Source organism: Sphaerodactylus townsendi, linkage group LG09 (assembly GCF_021028975.2).
Source record: "Sphaerodactylus townsendi isolate TG3544 linkage group LG09, MPM_Stown_v2.3, whole genome shotgun sequence".
In the NCBI taxonomy this organism is placed as follows: Eukaryota; Metazoa; Chordata; class Lepidosauria; order Squamata; family Sphaerodactylidae; genus Sphaerodactylus; species Sphaerodactylus townsendi.
In genome coordinates this window covers 47,311,969-47,333,353 of record NC_059433.1, presented here as the reverse complement: position 1 = coordinate 47,333,353, position 21,385 = coordinate 47,311,969, and the positions used below count along the sequence as shown (strand labels likewise).

The window sequence follows — 21,385 nt, the reverse complement described above, 5'->3', positions numbered from 1 at the left end:
AAGTCTTATTTTTATAGTGTTTTGATTTTTTTCTTCAAGCTTGTAAAATTGTCCCAGCTTATAGAAACACATCATTTCTCTGTACATGTATAGAAATACATAATTTCTTTGTGCATGGCCCCAATCTTCAGATTTACCTATCCTTGAATGGAGACATGTTGAATATATTAATTGATTTATTTGATTTATGCCCTAACTTTCTTCCCAGTGGGGAGTCAAAGCAGCTTACACTCTCCTTCTCCTGTGTTTTATCCTCCCAACAACCCTGTGAGGTTGGTTAGGCTGAGAGTGAGTGACTAGCCCAAGGTCATCCATAGCAGAGTTGGTATTTCAACCTGGGTTTCTCAGATTTCCAGTGCAGCATTATAACCACTGCATCTAAGTAGAATTACGTCTAAGTCCCATTTTGTGCAGTGGGACTTACTTCCAGTATAATATTCTTAGGAATGCACGGTTAGTGAAGTGACACACTTTCATTTTCATAGCAGTCAGCTGTTTTTTGTTTTGTTTTTGTTTTTAAACATTAACATAAACCCAGAATCTACTGAATTCACTTGGTGATACATTTTGTCTTTATTGTTCGATTGCACTGAATTGTAGGAGGGATTTATTCTGTTAAATTATTCAAGTGATGAAAAGCCCCCAATAGTTGTATTAAACTTGACAAAAATTAACTGTGACAAATGGAAGTGTTGCTTTTGCAGGGGGAATGCAGTTTGCAAAGAAAAATCATTGTGAATAGAACGGATAGATGCTTCCTCTGTTTTATTGAGCAGTAAAATGTAGTGTAATCTTCTTATACTGCAAGCTCAAGCCAAAAGTATTTTCTCCTTGTTGGAAAATGTAAACAACAACAATCCAATCTGAGTCCTCCTTTTAAAAAGATCTGTTCTTTGAATGCCCTGGGGTCACAGTCTTGATTTTCTTTCAGATTTGAACTGTAAACTCGAAGACAAGGCAGAAGATGGAGAGCTGATAGAGTGTAAGAAGAGGCCGGAAGAAGGGGAAGAGTTAGAGGAAGACGCTGTGCACAGCTGTGACAGCTGCCTCCAGGTGTTTGAATCACTGAGTGATATCACAGAGCACAAGATTAATCAATGTCAACTGACAGGTAAACAGTACTTATCACTTTGTGTCTCCTTGCACAGTTCTATTTTTGATTTTTCAGGTCCCTTCTTCAGAGGCTCCCTTAACTTTCCCTTTGACTACAATGTTATGCCCACACTTATAATACTCAGGTAATGTTGTTTACAAACCTGAAATGGATCCTGCAGCCGAGTTGTACAGTGAGTGGCTTCTGTTTGAGTTGTCCTAGAGTGTGGATAACGTCTGCATTTAATGGAGCAGTACTGAACTTTTCTGTGTGTCCATTTCATCTGCATCTTCTAGTTCCCATACAGTAATGTTAACAATGCCTATTTCTGATTAAAACAAAAATAAAAACCAGCCCAGCACAGCTGATTACAAGTTGTGCTTGTGCCCTTTGCTGAAAGGGTGCATCTCTTGGTACATAGTAATCAGTGAGTAGAAACTGAATGGAATCTGCTGGAACACTTTATGACTGACACTTTGGAAACAACTCTCATAGACCTTTTTTTTTTTTCCTTGTCTGTGAAGAGTACTGATGTGCATGTCCTAAACCAGGGTTCCTTTTTTGTTAGCAGTGTTTGGAATAGGCTGAATTGAGAGAATGTTTGTCCAGTTTGAGTGAAATTTTTTTTTGGAATACTAAAGAGAAGCAGAAAATATTGGAAAAGAAAATGACATGCCCCAGATAGCCCCAGTTGTGAACCACTAGAATAATGTAAGTTATGAGCCTGAAGTGCTTAATAAGTCACCTGGAAAAATGCTTGATACAAAAAGCATGAAAAGCTACTTAGAAGTTGTCCGGGAGTGGGGGTTGCCCCGACCCCCTCCCCGGCCTTGTCCCCCGGCCCACATCTGACAGGCGACTCACTGGCGGCGCGGGAGGCCGCAAGACGAGAGCAGCCCCGCCACCGTGCCAACGGCTCGGGGGATCGCCCCGCTCTTCTTCTGGCCGGCGGGGCACGCGGAGGCTCCGCCGGCAAGGAGCGTCGCGTTGGTCGGCTGGCAGGGGAGCAGGACGTCGAAGAGCCCCACCGCAGCTGCGAGGCGAGGGCTGCGCCGGGCGACCGGGGCCAGCTGAGCCCTCTTGGGCTAATTACGGGCGGCGGCCCAGAGCGGAGAGGCGGAGGGGCGGGGTTTTCAACCCCGGAGCAAGAGAGCGAGGGGATAAAAGGGGGGAAGACCGGCGTGCAAAGGGAAGAAGACGGGAAGGAGGGAAGGAGTGGGAGAGAGTGTGTCAGAGAGGAACAGGGAAGGGTTGTGGAAAGGCAGAGGGGAGACCGAGGGGAGAGCACCCTAAAGGGGGAAGAGGAGAGGAGGCCAGAGGGAAAGGACTGGGGAAGGAGGAAGAGCGGCGGTCAGGCCGAAGGGAGCAGAACCGGGGGGGGAGAGGCTGCCAGGGCAGAGGCTGGCAGGGAGGCTTCCCTGCTCGCCTGGCCTAGCGTTCTGTGGACCCTGGGCCACCTGTGGGTGGCAGGGGCATCCTGTGGCTGAGACGGCTGTCTCAGTTAGGCCACTCCCCGGAGAACGGGAGTGAGGCCGGTGATTCCAGCAGCCGGGGAGGGGAAGGTGGGTTGGCAACAGGGGTCCCGGCAGGGCCCCCGCCCCGGGCGTAGGACAGAAGTGAACCAAAATATCTCAAACCCTTGCAAAGCAATGCAGAAACCCAACCCCCCAAAATGAATGACAGTTTCAGAAAACAAATGATATTAGGAATGTTGGGATTTCAGCGTCAGAGTACCGTAATTTCTGATACAATTGCTGGCCCTCCATTGAGAACTAGTCTTTAGTCAAATCAAACATATTCCCAATTAACCTGCCATTACATATCAAATAAAGTGTTTTAATGTCACACTCTTTATCATTTCTTAATTTTCTTGTGACATTACCTCAGTTTCCCCAAGGCATTGAAGTCAGGTTATGGTCATTATTCTTACATTATCTTCAGGCATTACCTTAACGGTGTGGACCATATAGCATGAGTCCTTTGAAATTATAATTTTTGAGACCTGCAAACAGTGTGGCATCTGGGCTTCCTTCTCCCTACCACTGATGTCTCCTGGTTCCTTCCCCCAGCCACTCATTCATGGGCCACTTAAGAATGAACCACTGTGTTGTAGTGGTTAGAGTGCTGAGCTAAGTTCTGGGAGACTGGGTTAAAATCAGTGTGCTGTATTGGGGACTGCTGATGAATATTTAAAACTACAGTTGTTAACAGAATTCTACATCCAGGATGCTGACTGGAGTGGGTCAAAGGGTTCATATCACTGAGTCTTGTTCCATCTATATTGGCTCCCAGCAGTGGTGGGATCCGAAAATTTTAGTAACAGGTTCCCATGGTGGTGGGATTCAAACTGTGGTGTAGTGCCAATGGGGCTGGGTGGGGCACGATGGGGGTGTGGTCGGGCATTCCTGGGCGAGGCTGTGGCAAGGACGCAGCCGCTGCGCTGGTCCTTAGGTGGGAAACAAATGCACGCAGGCGCGGCTGCCACGCACGCCTGTGCACTTCCTGCTAGACTGCTTCAAGTTCTGCGCACTACTGCTGAGAGGAGGGGTCTAACTAAGGCAAAAATCACGTGGCAAAATCACCAATTAGTAACCCCCTCTCAGCACACACAAATAATTAGTAACCTACTCTCGGGAACCTGTGAGAACCTGCTGGATCCCACCTCTGGCTCCCAGTTAGCTTCCAGGCCCAATTAAAAATGCTGGTATTAACTTTTAAAGTGCTGTTCATCTTATGACCAATATATCTCATGTGAACCCACAAGGTCACTGTTATCTTCAGTGACCCTTTTTGTGTGTGCCCTTGCTGTCTGAAACTAGATGACTGACAATCTGAGAAAGAGTTTTCTTGGTTATGGCACCAAAATGATGGAATTCCCTCACCACAGTGATCCACTGTCCCTCTTTACCTTTGGTCTCTGTCAGTGGGTGAAGACTTATTTCTTCTGACATTTGTTTCATCTGATCCTCTTTACTGTGTAAGACTTTTAACTGTATTTTTTTTGTTTAATTTATATTTGAGAGGCTTGCTTTCAGGTTTTTGATTGTTCATTACCTTGGTGATCCTAAGTTGGGTGGAAAGGTAGCATTAAAATGTTTTAAATAAATAATAAATAAACCCCATTCTGCCATGAAGCTAACTGGGTAACCCTGACCAATCACAGTCTCTTCAGCATAACCTATCTCAGACAGTTGTTTTGATGAGCCATATATACAGTGGTGGGATTCAGCAGGTTCGCACCACTTCGGTAGAGCCAGTTGTTAAAATGGTGCTTGTAAACAATAAGTTGTTAAATTATTTGAATTCCCACCACTGGGTATGTAGTTAGTTCATATGGAAATAGGATCAACATCTGGAAGTACAAAAAGAATGCCAAAGGAATGTGCTGAAAAAACTCTCAGTCAATTGAAAGTAGCAGTTAATGATGATTTGTTGCAAATATAATGGCATGTTTGATATATTTTTTTGTGTTGACTTCTCTATTCTTTTGTTGTTGCTAATCTTTAAAATATTGTTCTATTCCAGTAGAGTAAATCATGGTTTCCATTTCAGTCCAGCCCTTTCTCTTACTTGAAATAACTCTGTATTGAGGCACTTCTGATTAGTTTAGCAAGTTAGGCTGGACTGACTCTTCTTGCCTTGTCCTTGCAATGTCTTTCAATTAGTCAACTTGTCCTTGGTGAACTTTCTCCTTTTCCCCAAAAGAAAGATTTGAGCCTCTTTGACTGCCCATTTGTAATTCTCTAATGTTTTTCATCTAGAATTGGGTGATGAGTTGAGTGACTGCAAGCAGCATGAACTGAATATCATACAACTGGGGAACTGAAGTGAAAGGAGAAATTCCTGGAGCACTGCTCCTGATCCATTTCACTCCAGGTCATGCTGGAGGGCAGAACTTGCCATGCTAAATGAGGGTTAAAATGGGACTGCCACTTGAGTAAATTCTAAATGAACTGGTTTTAAAAAGGAAGGCACAGTGTAAGTATGGCTGGAGAAGCATGTAGGAATCAAATGAAAAATATTTCAAATGTAATTGAAAGGTTTTTGAAAATAAAAAAACTTTAACCTCAAACAACCAACTCTCAATCTTTATCTCTCTGGAAATAATCATGTTAATTAAGTAGCATGTGTTAGACTTGAGATGTGTATATATAATGGCACATTTTTAAAAAATCTATACCCATTTTTAGCTTTTGGTGATTTCAAAATATTAGATCAATAATTTGCTTGTTATGAAGAATGATTATGAAGCTTATTTCAAAAATGGAATCTATCTGCGAATGATAGTTTCAGTGCCAGTACATTGAATGTTAGCCTGTGTTCAGTGGAGATATGATTAGAGGCCATACTCTATCAAAATGTATAGAACAAATAGTTTAGTACTGGCATTGGAAGCATATAGTGCAACTTTCTTAAACATTGTTCTGACTGTTTCTTTTTCAAAATTAACTGTGAAAAAAAGTAGAATGTGAAAAGGAACCTTAGAAACATACGTGCCCAGATTCTTGGTGATTAAATTATGCTGCAGACAGTGCAATCCTGAGGCCCATTTGATCACTGCGGCATAACTATGGCACCATTAGTCTAGACTCTATACTGTTTAGTTATGTGGTGACCAGAAGGACAATAATATTTCATTGCGTGCAACCATGTTAGGATCCCCAGCAATTGTGCTGCTAGGTGTGAAGGTGTTACGAGAAAGCAGTGAGACTTCGATGGACAAGGTAGCCACTTGGATCATTAGGCCTGGGGACAGAGCCAAGCACCCATCACAGCCCAGGTGCTGAGAAAAGCAGGACCAGGAAGGCTTGCTCACTATCAGCAGCATACCCTCCCATTCCCTTAAAAAACACTGTTCAATTGCAAGATCTTGGACATCAGGGCCTAAGAATTTCCCCCAGTACCCCAAGCCTGAGTCCCTGCCCATATAAACCAAAAGGTGTCCAAATCTCAGAAAGGGGAAGGGGAGATATCATGGCCAGTGGTTACCCACGCTATTGAGGGTGCCCCCAGTATAAGCCCTGCACCACCACTGCTAGTGGCAGAGCAAGATGTGGGCTATGGGTTAATGTGTACATTGGGGGGGCACCGAAAGATCCCTTAGCAACATGCACCTGTTCCTCCTCATTTCATAGATGACAAGGCAGGGGGAGGAGCTGAGTCGGGAACAGGCCCTGTGGCTTCCTCATATCAGCTGGAGAACTAGAGGCTCCTGAGGAAGGGGCTCACCTCTGGCTCCTCTACCCTCCCCAGTCTGCGCCGTCCCAACTCCACTGCCATCTGAAGAAGACCAGTGCACTTGCTGCATTTTTTACCAGCACTTTTGATCTTCTCCTTGCAGGCCCTGGCCAGCCTGCCCTGACATGTCGTCCCCTCCTGCCTCTTCTGCCTCAGTTGGCCATGTAACATGTCTGCCAGCAGCCAGCACTCTCTGTTGGGTGGCACCGCAAAGGCAGAGAAGGTACCATGCTCCCCAATACTGAGCACACATCAGCACCCTTGAACTGTCAGACAGTACCTCGTTGGATCACTTTTGTCAGAACAGGGTGGCCACCCAAGCCCTGTGTGAGGAGCTTTGGGCCAGCTCTCCAGGCCCCAGCTCTCACCCCCTGTGCCATCCCTGTCCTGCAGAAGGTCTTGCTATCCCTCAGATTCATCCCCATCTGCTTCTTGCCAGCCCAGCCACAGGACCTCCATCTTTGATGAATTCCACTTCAGCTGACTGTCTTCCACCCATCTCACCATGACTTCCAGGCAACTAGTTAGAACATCTGGGTGGAGTCCAGATGGCTGTCCATCAGGAGATACAACTGGATGTCATCTGCATATAGGTGGCATCCCAGCCCAAAGCCCCAGATCAACTTTGTGAGAGTGTGCATATAGATGTTGAACAATATTGGACAGAGAATTGCCTCTCATGGGACCTTACACACTAACAAATGCCACATGGAGGTTTCCTCTCTGACTTCTACCCGCAGTCCCCAGTCCTGGTGAAATGTACATAGCCACTTCAAAGCTGTCCCATGAATCCCCGCATCAACTAGGTCAAGATGTTGTGATTGACCAAGTCAAATGCTGCTGTCAGGTCATGCAAGATAAGCAGTGCTGACCCCCTAGTTCAAGTACCTCTGGAGATCATCTGTGGATGTGGCCAAAGCCATGTCTGTCCCATGATCAGCGTGAAAACTGGATTGAAACGGATCCAGGACTGATGCATTCTTCAAGAAACCCTGAAGTTGCTCACAGCTGCTCTCTCAACCACCTTACCCAGGAAGGAAAGATGGAACCCTGATGTGTAGCTGGAAGGATCCATAGGATCCAGGGATGGTTTCTTTAAGAGTGGCCTTTTCCAGCACCTCAGCAAAGGTCCCCATTCTAAGGTATAGATTGATAATATTCCTTCAGGGAGCCACTGGCTTTCACCAGCCAGGATTGGTGTGGATCCAAAAGGCATGTGGTAGGATTCACAGTCCTCAGGATTCTGTCAACATTGTCCTGGGAGAGCTGGCTGAATTGGTCCAATGTAGGGCCCAGAGACAACCAAGGGACCTCTGGTTAGCTTACTACAGTCAACTTGGAACAAGGTCCTGGTGGAGTGATAAGATTTCATCTGCGAAAAAGCTTGCAAAAGCTTTGCAGTTAATAGCCGAATCTCTAGTAATGTGGGACTTCTCTGGCAAAGTCGTTAATGATCAAATTATCCTAAATAATTGTGCCAGGCAAGAACTTGCAGATGCAGTGCTGGCTGCGAAGTATTCCTTGTTTGCAGATTTCACCGCCACTTTCATAAGCATTCTGTGAGATGTTCTTACCACTTTGTCACGGGTTCCCTGCCAAATTCGCTCCAGTCGTCTCAATTCCTGTTTTTCTTCCTCAGCCCCTCAGTATACCAAGGGGCTAATTTGGCATGGAAATGAGAGAGGGTATCAAGGTGCAATCTTGTCAATGGCTTCAGAGAGCCCGCTATGCCAGTCATCTATCAACTCACCTAATAAGTTGTTTGGAGGCATTGGATCCTGTGCACAACAAGGATGAAAGTTCGTATAAAAGTGCTACTGGTGAGCGGAAAGTGTGACCTGAGATTTTAGATGTCACCCGTTCTGGATCAGGTTGCGTTTCCTTCGTGAAGTGCTGGTGGCATGGGCACAACCCTTGCACTGCTTCCAGTATGGCTTCATCCACCACCACCCTTTGAATCGCCCAGTTAGAGTTCCTTGAGAGGAAAAGGTTGCCTCTCCTATTTGTTTAGGGTTTTTTTCCCCCCACATGCCTTTACAGTTCTAACTAGTGCAATTTCAAATACTTTCAATTATTGATCAATAATGTGGGGTTTCCTGAAAAATTTGAACCAGAAATTTTTAAAGAAAGCATTCTGATTCAAATTTAAATAAATAATTAAAATGTTGAGATGATGTTAGCAAAATTTAAATAACATTAGGAAAAGCAGGCAAATAGATCATGTGCAATCCTGAACCATGTACAAGATTTGATGTTTTCCCATGCCTCATAGCCCATCTGGCATGACAACAATAAACTGACTATTTTTATTTTGATTAATGTTAATAATAATCTGTCTTTTCTGTGGGACTTAAGGCAGATTTGTCAGGGTGTTTCAGTGCAATCAACAGGATGGAACATTTAATAAACAATGCAATAGGATTAGGGATGCAGAACCAATCAGAAATCTAAAAAATGGAACTGATACAAAGCCTTAATTATTAACATGACAAATGGACACGGCAGTCCTGAGGCTTGCTGTGCTTTGGACAGCAAACTGTAAGTGATGCAGCCGCTTCCCTCATGAAAGTGGCCCGTGCAACTCAGTTGGCCGCACCACTGATTTTGCCTGTGTAAGTCTGCTCCAGCAAACTGGGCCATTCCCCAACTGGAAGGACTCCAGAAGCCACTGAAGCCAGCTCTGCCTCCCCCATGAACAGCTTCCCAGCATGCACATGCCTCTGTGCCGATGTGAGGGGTATTTACTCAGGTGTCGTGCTGCATTCTGAACAATTCCCCCCCTCCGAGGATTGTACTGTGAATTATGCAAAATTACATAATAGGATTTGCATATTTGGGGCAGAATGTTTTTGCTGCTTGAATTAAAACAATATAATTTTGGAATTTGTCACGAGTATTATTTAAGTGAAAATGCCTCAGGTGTATATATATTAATCTGTGTGAGGAGCTATGGTAGGTTCCATATTGTGTTGTTTTCCATTAAGCAGGTATCTTGTTAAATCCTAAGACTGCTTTTCAACTCTTGGGAAGTCTTAATAATTATTGACAGCTTGGGCAGAAGCAGAACTGTTGTAAAGGAGAATCACTACATAATACCCGAATTCTGTGATTCCTATGGATGCTTATGTGTGCATCTAGACTATGGCGAATGTTTTAATAGCATCTCCTAATGATAATAGCCCTTGTGTGTACAAAGGGGTGAAACTGTGGCTATATTAGGTACAAATATGGTTAGGTTATTGTGGGCATGTAATGTTCTGTTGTCAGCAGGGCTGTAAGGATGATGCAGAAATCTTTTTGCCAGATCTGCAGTCTGATTCCGAAATGACTGAAAATGGAAGAAAACTTTATTTTAAAGAAGTTGAACTTCATGTTCTTAATTCTTTATTTGGACTAAGAGGTTACCATCCTTAGTTGGGGATGTCGCCTGGGAATGGTGTGAATGTAACAGAGATCTCTGACCTATTAATAAGCACCAGGAGAAGGAGAGAGGGATCATTCCACAATGTGCCCTGGGGGTACTTTTCTTTTAAACTTCAAGCAGTGTAGCTGGAACTGTTCAACTTTTTATTTCTTTCAGTTTTACCTTCAGGGGAAAATTGATCGATTTGCAGATGATTATTCCATAATCTCTGAATCTCTTTCTCCACATTGCAGTGAGAACTCCTTGAAGTTTAAAGGCACTTGGTTTCTTCTGTGCATTGCGCAGTGAGACCAAGAAATGGATGGGGACAGCAGTCTTCTTTAACATAGTGCTAACAGACATGTTTAGAACTATAATGCTCATTTTTTATACTAAGGTTATATCTAGAGCCCTATTACTTAAGTTGTGTCCTCGTGCTTTCAGATATTTTCTGAGGGGTGACTGGGGAATGTTGGAGCAAGATGGTAGAAGTGAAAGGCTAATAAAGAAGTGAGATGCAAAAATGTGAATTACAAATGTTAGCAATTGATTTGAGCCTCATTAAACATTTGGAGCTTCAGACAGTAAAACCGTTCATTTTGGTTTTTTTCCTTCTTAACACTGAATTAGAAGTTTTATCATTTCAGCTTTTTAATGGTCTGCTTCTGGTATGAGGTCTGTTTTGTGGATAGTTTTTATGCTGATTATGACCCGTGACTTGTTTTTAATGGCTAGTTGTTTTATTGCTACCTTATTTTAATTGTCAACCGACTTGAGCAGGTATCTGAAGAGGTGTCATAGAAATATCCTAAATAAATAAACATTTGCTGTATAATATTATAGTATGTAATTTTTCAGGAAAAAAAAGACAAATACAATAATATGTAATTTGTTACTCGGTCAATAACATCCCCAGACCATAACAGGAGGCAGTTTAGCACTTAAACTTCCTTGAAAACAGGCTCATGAATCTCAGTGTATCTGGATGTAAAATGATTTAGTAGATCTTGCTAAGATAAGTCATTTAGCTGCATTTGACTCATCTTCTCACGCCCTTATTTTTTGTATATGTTGAAATATCATTTTGTATAATAGCTAAATAGCTAAATGTCTGCTGAGATACATGTGCATAAAATAACATAGCAGATTGGTAGTATGTCAACCTCAAGGAAATGGTGTTTTGTGCAATTTAATTTTTCCCCTTTAAATAATGGCTTGCAGAAATGCCTCCTCTCTCTCCTTGCTTTTCTAACTCTGAATAGAAATGGTGTGTCTCATTTGTTTTTACTGCTTCATTCCAGCGGGAAGTCCAGTTTAATGACTAGAGGAGGCTTGGGTGACTCATGTGGAGAAGGCACAGGAAGGGTCAGGTTTTTCAAACATAATGCAAGCCCCTCCACCAGATCTAAAAGTTAACGAAAGGAAAAGTGAGAACAGCAGATTTTGATTATTTACTCTCTTTTGATGAAATCAAAGTTCAGCCTATCTGTGTTAAGTGCACTTTAATAAGTTACTACAGAACTACTGCTTAACATGTAACTTCTTTGAAAGAGCAAAATTGTCACCTTTGCCACAAGCCCTAAAAATTCTGAACTTCTTAAAGAATGCAGAGCCTTAGATTAATCCCAGCCTTCAGCCTGAAGACATTCCAGAGCATCAAAAACATTTGCTCTTTGAGTTCTGTTTTTAAACTGTATTGCAGACATAACAACGTTAGTGTCTATCCTTCATCCTCATGTTATGATTAATCCATTTTTGTAGCCAGTATTTTTCTTTTCTGGTGCTTAATAAAATGTTAGCTTTGAAACAGCCATGTTCATTCAATTCTTTTCCTAACAGAACAGAAAAAAACTTTTTAAAAGAATGGAATTTATTCGTTAACTTATGTAAGAGGTTTTTGCCCCACATGGCATCCACGACTCCCAAAAGAGTTGCCAACCTTCAGGTGAGATCCAGAATTATAACATATCTCAAAGGATAGACTCTCTGGTCTCACATGCCCGCTGCGCTACCACCCTCCACCAAAAATCTTGTTACTCTAAGGTGCTTCTGGATCTAACAGGTCTCCTCTCCCTAATTTCTACCCTTCCCCGGCACAAGCTGAAATCTCCAGGGATTTTAGGCAGAGTTGGCAACCATATCCCCCACTATATTTTAAAACAGTGAAAAATTCTGTAAAATCACAGACTAATATATCAGATTCACCTTGTAAGTGAACAGTTTCTAACCGGGAGATAATTGAGACAAGGAAGGAAGGAAGTCCTTAACAATAATGGGAGGGCGAGGACTCCCCCTTCTCCCAAACACAAAATAGTCTAGGAAAACCAAACTGTTTTGATTTGGTGCCTAAAACTACACTTATTCTTTATCCAGTGAATTACTGTGGAGAGAAATTCTACATTAAAGGGACACAAAAGAAATGGTCCTATCTCTGATGCTTCCTCCCTTTCTCTGACTTTAAGGCCACACAAAGAAGGGATTCTGTGGTTGATATTAACTGACAGGCAGGTTCATGGTGGGAATAGAATAATCCTCCAAGGACTCTGGTTCCAAACTATTTATGACTTTTCAGATAAAAGGTGATCAACTATAACCAATGTGAACTGAGACTCCTTAGAAAAATACTTCAAGTTTGATTGACCTTGAAAAAAGAGGGATAAACACACTCTTATTCTTTTGATTGACTGGCAGGGGAAAACCAGTGCCTACAAACATATGTAAACATGCTTTCATGAATTAGCATTAAATGACACTTGCTCCAGTTGCCCATGTGGTTTATGTACAAGACACTGTATAGGACACAGAATCTTAATGTCCTCCGCAGTTACTTATGCTTTTGTTTCAACCGAGAACTCCTGTGAAATTAGGAGGAAGTAATTCTCTAAACTGGCCTAACCAATATTAGGAGCCCAGTTTTCTGACCTTGTGAGTAGGATTACCAGTTCCCACCTGGAAATTTTGGGGGTAGAACTTAAGAAACATGGGGTTTGGAGGGGGAGGGACCTCAGTGGGCATAATGCCATAGACTCCACCTTCCAAAGCAGTCATTTTCTCCAGGGGAACTAATATCTGTCACTTGGAGAGAAGTATTAATTGTGGGAGATTCCCAGCCCTCATCTGGAGATTCGCAACCCAACTTGTGAGCTCCCTCTCTCACCATTTCCTGATCTACCTAGTTACATACAGAAGATAAATTGATGGAGAGCGGAATGATGCTTTAGACTGCTTTGGGTTCCCACAGGAAAGAAACGCAGGATATAAATGTACCTAAACAAAATAAATACAGCTGTTAATCTTTAGGAATTTGGTTGGTACCAAACTCCAGCGAAGTTCAGCACCAGTGTTGAAAAAAAAATCCAACTGATGTAGCTGCCTGTATTACCTGCTTTCACCTGGCTGCTGGGATGAGGTCCCACTGTTTCCTGACTTTCAGAATGTTTCTGCAGCATCTCAGGAACAATGTGGCCTGGGACGTGCAGTTTCCAGGCCATCTTCTAAGAACATAAGAAAGAGCCTTCTGAATCAGACCAGAGTCCTCATAGTCCAGCACTCTGCTACTTGCAGTGGCCCACCAGATGCCTTTGGGAGCTCACATGCAGGATCTGAAAGCAGTGGCCTTCTGCTGCTCCCGAGCACCTGGTCTGCTGAGGCATTTGCAATCTCAGATCAAGGAGGATCAAGATTGGTAGCCATAGATCAACTTCTCCATAAATCTGTCCAAGCCCCTTTTATAGCTATCCAAGTTAGTGGCCATCACCACCTCCTGTGGCAGCATATTCCAAACACCAATCACATGCAATCCATACAGCATGATCATGATCCATAAGGTTTAAAGTGAAAACCATAGGGGGAAATCTTATATTGTGAATATTTGCAGACAACCTGGAATTCAGAGTGAATGCCATGGCATTAGGTTAACAATGTTGGTATCACACAAGATGCGGTTCTTTTTTGTGGACATCGGTGTGTGTGTGTGTGTGGGGGGGGGTAATAATTTTTCACAAAAACGGTACAATAAGAATATTATTGAATGTTGTTGAAAACAAAGTTGTAGCTGTCAGCATTCAGTATATAAATCTGCCAGCTGCCCTATGTTTTCATTGTCTTTCATTCATTTTTTGTGTGGTTGTACATGCTAATTACTGCTTTTATTAATTCACTTCAAAGTTCCCGTTTTTTTTTTCTTCACAAAAATGATTCCAAGAGTTTTCATTCCTTTTCAATCCCTTAATTTGCTTTAACGTTCCTGCTGGCAAGGAGGTTGCATTCCCTCCCTTTATTGTCTCCTACACTGGTAAAATTTAGACTGTAAGCTTGCCATGGCAGGACTTTACTGTATGCGAGTGTGTGTGCTACTCTCTAAATTGATGCGGTTCAGTAAATAAGTAAGTGGTATCTTGGGGCATGGACTGAGTATGCCGGTTTTTCTTCCTGGAAGCTTTTTGTTGTTGTTGTTCTGGTGTTTTCTCCCTCCTTTTGTTTGTTTTACCCGTGTATTTCTTAGCGTTTTCTTAGGGATCAAAGTTGCATTCCAAAATCAAACTAGAACAGGGGCTCTCAGGGCCAGTGTCATGAAGTGTGAACATTTCAAAAGGACAATTCCACAACTCAATGTGGATGGTCCCTCTTGACTTCTTCAAAGCAAATGCTCACATCCAATTGTGTATGTCTTTGTGGCAAACACTTTTATACATCACAGATCATCCTGGTCTTCTCTGTGAATCTTATGAAAAAATTACAACCTTTCCTTTAGATAAAGTTCTATCTGTAAAAATTCTGAATTAGTTTGTGTACCTTTTTCTCTCCTTCAACTTAAATAAATACTGTGCCAGAAAACCACATAGAAGCCAGGAAAACAGAAGAAAACTTCAGATTTCATTTTTTAGGATAAAAAAATGAATCCTAAAAGCTTTCTCATGATCACAAACTGCATGAAATATAATATAGTCCACCACAGGCGCAGGATCCATGCTTAGAGAATTCCCAATGCATCCATGTTTCCAGTATTGAAAGGGGAGAAGGATGCTAAATGGAGGCATGGAACTATTTCTCATTCCCTTCAGAGACCTCATATGTTATCTCAATATGCTGAGAAGAGGGAAGGAGTTTGTAAGCCCCTTTGAGTCTCCTCTAGGAGAGAAAGGAGGGATATAAATCCAACTCTTCTTCATGTGATCCTGTTGAATTTAGGAGCAAATTTTGCCCAGTTAGCTATGCACAGAATAGGGCAAACAATTTATTTATTAGATTTTTAAACAATCCTTTCCCAACCAAGTCAGGTTTAGATCAGTTGCTAAACTATGATCAGTTCATTTTTGCATCTTCAAGGGAAATCATGATGTGAATTTGCTGTCAGAGTGGCAACCAAATGATGCTACTAGGTGTAGAGGTATTTATTCCAGACAGTGGTGCTCGTTTGTAAAATCCAAAGGGAAACTCACAGTGGAGAGCCCAACATAGATTGTTATGCACATAAGGGGTTTTTGTATATATTACCTTTAAGATATTAGAATGCATTCAACTGCAGTACCACCTTTTGGATAACAATATTGGTGTGCTCTCAGAAGACATACATTTTTGTAGAAGTTGTGTATGCATTTCTAACCAATGTCAATTTTGAATTTCTAACATCAGATTATATTTGAAAATGAGCTTTCCTTCGATATCAATAAATCTTGCCGTCTTCTAAATATATTTAAACATTAAAACACTGACAACTGATTTTCTTTTATAAGTTGGTGTCATTTTGTTAAGCATATATGCCTGTATAGATAGCATACTGTGAAGCTGTTTGAGTAATAGTGCCATTCTAAGGAACATCTTTCTAAGTCCATTGAAGACTGTAGGCTTAGAAGGGTGGAACACTGCTTAGAGTGGCACTGTTATTAACCATTATTGTGTGGCGTAAGGCCACAGTTATGGATGAGATTCATATTTACTTTAAGAAAGTATATCCTGTTTCGTTTGTGTGCGAAAATAAGCTTTCCTGGGAGTTACAAAGCACTGACAAGAGAGGGCAATCTGGGAAAGATCTGTGATCTTCATGTCCACAGATTGCTTGAGCTAACCCATTGGCTTTTCACCCTATTCTTGTATCCTTATTTAAAGCTCTTTATCACTTTGTCCCACTTTTTTTCTGCCCTTATTTCCTGTAAGATGCTTCCCTGTAGTCTTTTATTGTGTGACACTGCAGTCCTAAGAAGAGTTACATCCTTCTAAGTTCGTTAAGATCAGTAGGCTTAGAAACACATAACTCTGCTTAGAATGGCACTGTAATATCATTCAGAACAGATTCTGTCTGATAATTGTGCAGTTGCGTTTGTGAGTTGCTTTCTAGTATTTAATTGTTCACAGAAGAATAGCTGAACAGGGTTTACTGTTAATAGACCGTGAACAGGTTGGGGAAGAGCGGAGCAGTTATTTTGTTAGCCAGTTTTAATATCTTGAATCAGGGACATTAAGACCCTTCCCCCTTTGTTATTTTTTTAAAGTGCACTGTGCAGTGATAGTGTCCATCATTGTTTCCAGGAGAGGAACTGAATAAAGTACTCACTTTGTGTTTGACCCCTTGAAAGGAATTTGTTACAACTTACCAAAATTAGTCAACAAAAACAGTAAAATAAAACAGATTTCTATGAAAGAAATGTATATGATTGCATTCTTCCAATGAAAATCACGCATCCTTTTATATTAGCATCTCAAATTCTGCTTTCTGTCAATGTGAGAACTAAACAAAAAGGATTTAATCATAAAATTGAATTACAATAACTTTCCATTGTGGTGTAGAAATAATTTGCAAATTGATGTGCATTAAATACATCTAACTTCTAGTTTGCAGATTATTATGAACTACTTATTGAAACACAGTACAGCTCACAAATGGGTCTCCAATTTAAGTAATTTTGAAGGCATATAAAATACCTTCTGAGAAAGAAATGGAAGTGTGGCTAAAAGCTGTTTTTATATGCAAAAACAGTGGGAACTATACTTGGTGATAACCATAAATTGTCACTTTCTCAGTTGAAACAATGCTGACCTGCCTAAAAATCACACAATTTTGTGATGTAATACAACAAATAATATACAATAGAAAGATATTACTTTTGGGAAACAAAAATATTAAAGGGGGACAATTAGTAATGCAATAATTAATAATGCATAGGAAAACCCAAATAAGTGGAATGTATCAGTAGCCTCATGTCCCAAAACATGTATGCATCTCATCAATATTTTTATTTAGTTAGTTAATTTTGTGTGCTTCCTTTCCAAACGTGGTTTAAAGAAGTTCCCTACTAAAATGGCATAAAAAATTCACCACGTTATAAAATAGCTTCAAAAATCTAACACTGTAAAATCTTTGGAAAATGAACAGTTTATCCAATTTGGATAAAGCCTCTAATCAAGGATAAAATGTTTTACTCAAATGAAGTCTGGATTAAGAGTGTTTTCAGTTGTATTCAGAATTCTTGCATTGAGGGAGCATTGTGGAATAGAAGTTAGATTCTTGGACTAGGATGTGGAAGACCTAAGTTCAAATGCCCACTCTGCTATGAGAACTTTTTGGTGAGTTTGGGCCAGTCATATACCGTCACTGTCAAACTAAGGTCAAGCTCACAAGCTAAGGTCAGATCAGGAGGCAACAAACAGAAGCTGGAGCACAAGCTGAAGTCGGGGCGGGGGGCAAGCAAGTGGAAGCAGGAGCACAGCAAAGTCAGTGGTATAGACACATGAGAGAGATGTTGCTACCACACAGCAGCTCTTCCCTTCGCCTCTTTTAAGCCAGATGCTCACCTGGCAGCCAGAGATGCTGTGCACCTGGCTCATTCATCAGACTAGCTTCAGACACTCTCCATCATAGCTGAGACCTGGCCTATGCTGAGTAGCCAAACGATCTCTGCATCTTCTCTCATATAAGTTACTATGCAGCTTTCTCCACTTCTACTTGCCAGGCTTAGGAGAAGTGGAGAAAGGGCATGCCAGTCTGGATCCCCTGTATTTGGTGTGGAGCTGGGGGGAGGGGGAGGGGCTTCCGCTCTTGTGCCTGGCTGAGGCTTTGAGTCTGGTCCTACATGTACTGTTTCGTCCTCCTCTGGTTCCTCTGATGGTGGCTGAAGAAAGGGTGTGATGCTGGTATCTAATTCCTTATCTGAGAAGTCCTTGAAGTCTCCTGGCACAGCTAAGCCCAACTGGGCCATGACATATACATTTGATTTAACCTATCTCACAGGGTTGTTGTGAAGATAAAATGGAGAAAGGGAGAATGCTGCAGGTCACTTTGGGTCCTTATTGGGGAGAAAAGTGGGGTATTAATTAAGTAAATGGGCAAAGGCCGTGTGTGTGGGGGTAGGGTAGAGAGTTGCAGAACTTGGGAGTAGTTGCTTGAAAACCTTTGCATGGGCATTAGGGAGTCTGCATTCTTGAATCAACTTCATGATTTTCTGGAATGGTTAGGCATTGTTAGGCATTACAAACCCCTCTCCCAAAAATTCATGTGTTTTTTTTATGCTTGGGTGCTTTCAATCAGTAGCAGCAAGTGTCTTGTTTTTCTTTGATTCTCCAAATTTCCCAAGTAGTAGCCCAGCAAAGGCGACTGCTGCTGGCACAAGCCAAATGCACTCCTTTCCTCCCTCCCTGCTTTGTGTTTGCAAAGCCTTTTTTCCCCTCTGCAAGTAGAACGCTTGGAGACCCATAGAATTGGACCTCTTGGTACAGTTTGCTTGGGTAGTGAACTGGCAACACTAGTCACCCATCAGTTTGGGTGTAATTTGTTTTAAAAACAGCCATTCAGCCCCCCCCCCCCAAGTCTCCCATAGGCATTAATAGCAGAACTGTTATTCTCCTTTTGTCTGTTCTTTAAGTCGCAAAAGAAAATGAATAACAGACAACAACAAGGGAAGATGGAAAATGAAATGAATGCTTGACAGGATTTTATTTTTTAATGTTTGCAATCAGTGCCATTTGCCCCCAGCAGGAATCCGTGTCTAGAGGCATCCACTTCAGGGATCTATAAACCTGCTTGAAACTTAAGGGGTCTTAGATTAGAGGGAGGGCCATGTTCTGTGCAAATTGGTTGTCATTATCTTTCAAAACAATTGCCCCAGATGCTCAAATTGGTCCCCCAATGAAAATAATGGTTCTGAAACCTGAGGACCAGACATATTTGACTCCTGCACCAGTAATTTCCTACCCCAAAATCAGCAATCGTGGCAAAAATCCCCCCCCCCTTCCAGGTCCAAAATTATAACAGCGTTATCCTAGTGCCCGGACCTTATATTCAGGATAAAGAGTGGATCACAATTCCCATCATGGCTGATGGGAATTGTCGTCCATAACATCTGGAGTGCCAAAGGTTCGCCACCACGGCCCTAGTGCATATGCTTTGAACGCTATAAATGTCCATCTGTTGTATCAGAGTGATCATCATCAATATGGGAGTTCGTAATCTAGTCATCTGAATGCTGTCTCTTACCACACATCTATGTCATTTTTGAAAGTATTGTCACTGATTTGAAGCCTTATAGAAAGCCTTTTCTCCATTTCTTCTACCCATGTTCAAGGTCAAAATGCTGCCGCTTCTTTCTCTTTAGATTCTTCTTATCCTTCCTTTTCTTTCTGTACTGACTGCTAAACTTAGTCCATACTTCTTTCTACTTTTATCTACTGTTGTGTCTCAGAATGCTTCTGGTGAGCTAATCTCTTTTTTGTCCTTCTTCCTTCTTTCCTTGTCATTTTCTGCCTCAAGTTTCAAGTTTCTGGACATCATTTTTAAAGCTGTCCAAATCTCCATCCCAATATATATCTTGTCCCTCATCTAAGAATTACTACTTTTCTGAACCACATGATGGTTTTGCGCTTCACAAACAAGTCTTGGGCTTGCATGCTTTCTCCTCTTCTTGCAGATGTAGTTTGTAGTTCTGGCAATAAGGCAAACTCTGGTGGTTAGCTAAAAGATAGTAAGGGAGGAGGAGAAGGAGGCAATTAAGGTATAGAAGGTGAGGTGAAAAGGGTAATGCCCTTTGGTGAAATAGCAACACTTACTTGAACCAAATCTCCAGGAATATATTTCACTGCCCTTATGGCCGCACTCACTGGTTCTCCCTACTTCTTTAACAAGCATTAAATAACCTTCTGCATTCTATTAAGCACGTATCCATTCCATTCCATTATTGCAGAAGGTTGTGTGATATCCAAATATTATAAAGATGGTCCTACTACATAAATGTGCTTGATGATATAAATGAACAGGTTGATTGCTTATCCTTGTATCCTACGCTTGTTTCAAGGAGCCCAGGGTGGCATGCATAAAATTACTGTCACATTCTGCCACAATGTGGTGTACTGAGAAAATTGCCCAAGGTCACCCAACAAGTTTATGGTTAAGCAGAAATTTGAATTTGAGTTTTTCCAGTGTATGCAAGTATATACATTAGTAAAGAGAGAAAAAGCCTAAACTCTTCCATGTGAATATATTGACCCATCACTTTAGAATTCTTATGGAAATCAGTAAGAACCAACCCTCGTTTTCTGGCATTGGTAATACACTTTCATAAGACTGAATTGTGTCTGGTGTATTGAGCGAGAAAATGAAACATGTCTACACTTAAGGATGTGAGTTCCCGTTGACCTCAATGTGCTCAGTATTTAAGAGCATAAGATCATAACTTAACGTAAGAGGAAGCATGGTGACTCAGACCATAGGCCTTAGTCCATCATTTTGTTCACACAGTGGCCAACCAGCTACCCCTAGCAAGCCCATAGAGAAGATTTATAATAATGATTATAAGATTTGTTAAAATAAATATCTGTCTAGCTATATGTTTCTCTAGTGTGGACAGTTTGTGGATATCTGAATATGCAGATGAGGCATACACTGAGATAAAGGAGATTTTCCGTCAACTTGGGGGACACCTCAGGTTTTCAGAAAAATCTTGAAACTTGCACAAACTTACATCTGTTAATGTACTCTTGGCAGTAATGGAGCCATGGTGGGCCTGTCAGGAACAATGGGATCTGTGCTGGGCTATTATACATTGAAGTGGGAGGGTTGAAGGTGGGACAAACTACGCCAGGCTGTCCAGCAGCACCTGCAAGGTGCTTCATCTTCTGGTGAAGGTCAGAAGCCAAGCAGGGCTCCCTGGCATCAATGTCACTGGGGAGGGTTTGGAAGATAGGAACAGCACTGAGTTCACTGGTAGCAACTGAGGGAGTGCATGGGTTTTGGGAGTTCCTGTATTCCTGGTAGAGAAGTCCAGGAGTCATTCAGGCCATGCCAGCATTGAAATTGGGAGGAGCACCGCAGGATTTGTCACGGAGACTGGGAGCTGTACTGGGTTTGCCGACTGCTGTGACTGTTGGGGTGGGGCTGAGGCAGGTGTCATAGTACTTGTGGGGATCTTTTATCCTTCTCAGCTTTCATTTAAATGCAATTTGATGTGGGAGTTGTGATAGGCTGCTAGCAGTGATGATGTGAAGGTTAAAGAAAAGAGGGGGAAGGCGTCCCCTGTGAGTATTGCAGGTCTCCTCTTCTAGTTTATAATTATGAGATTTTTGGAAGGGGATGCTCTCTGTGGCTAAAGACCCTTTTAATTTTTATACAGTAGTGCGTTCATTATTTTTTTTGTCTCCCACAGCTGTAGCTGTGCAACCATGTG

General features: G+C 41.9%; 1 protein-coding gene across 9 annotated transcripts in view; it reads left to right on the top strand.

The window, feature by feature from the left end:
- The window catches only part of ZNF521 (zinc finger protein 521), a 346,723-nt gene that overhangs the window by 45,079 nt on the left and 280,259 nt on the right, over positions 1–21,385 (top strand). For all 9 annotated transcript variants that reach the window (XM_048507495.1, XM_048507491.1, XM_048507490.1 and 6 more), the window contains one exon: positions 932–1,111. Coding sequence is in view for 6 of the 9 variants with exons in the window: in XM_048507491.1 (XP_048363448.1) it covers positions 932–1,111 (180 nt within the window). In the remaining 3 variants the exon portion in view is untranslated. The remainder of the gene's footprint in view (positions 1–931; positions 1,112–21,385) is intronic.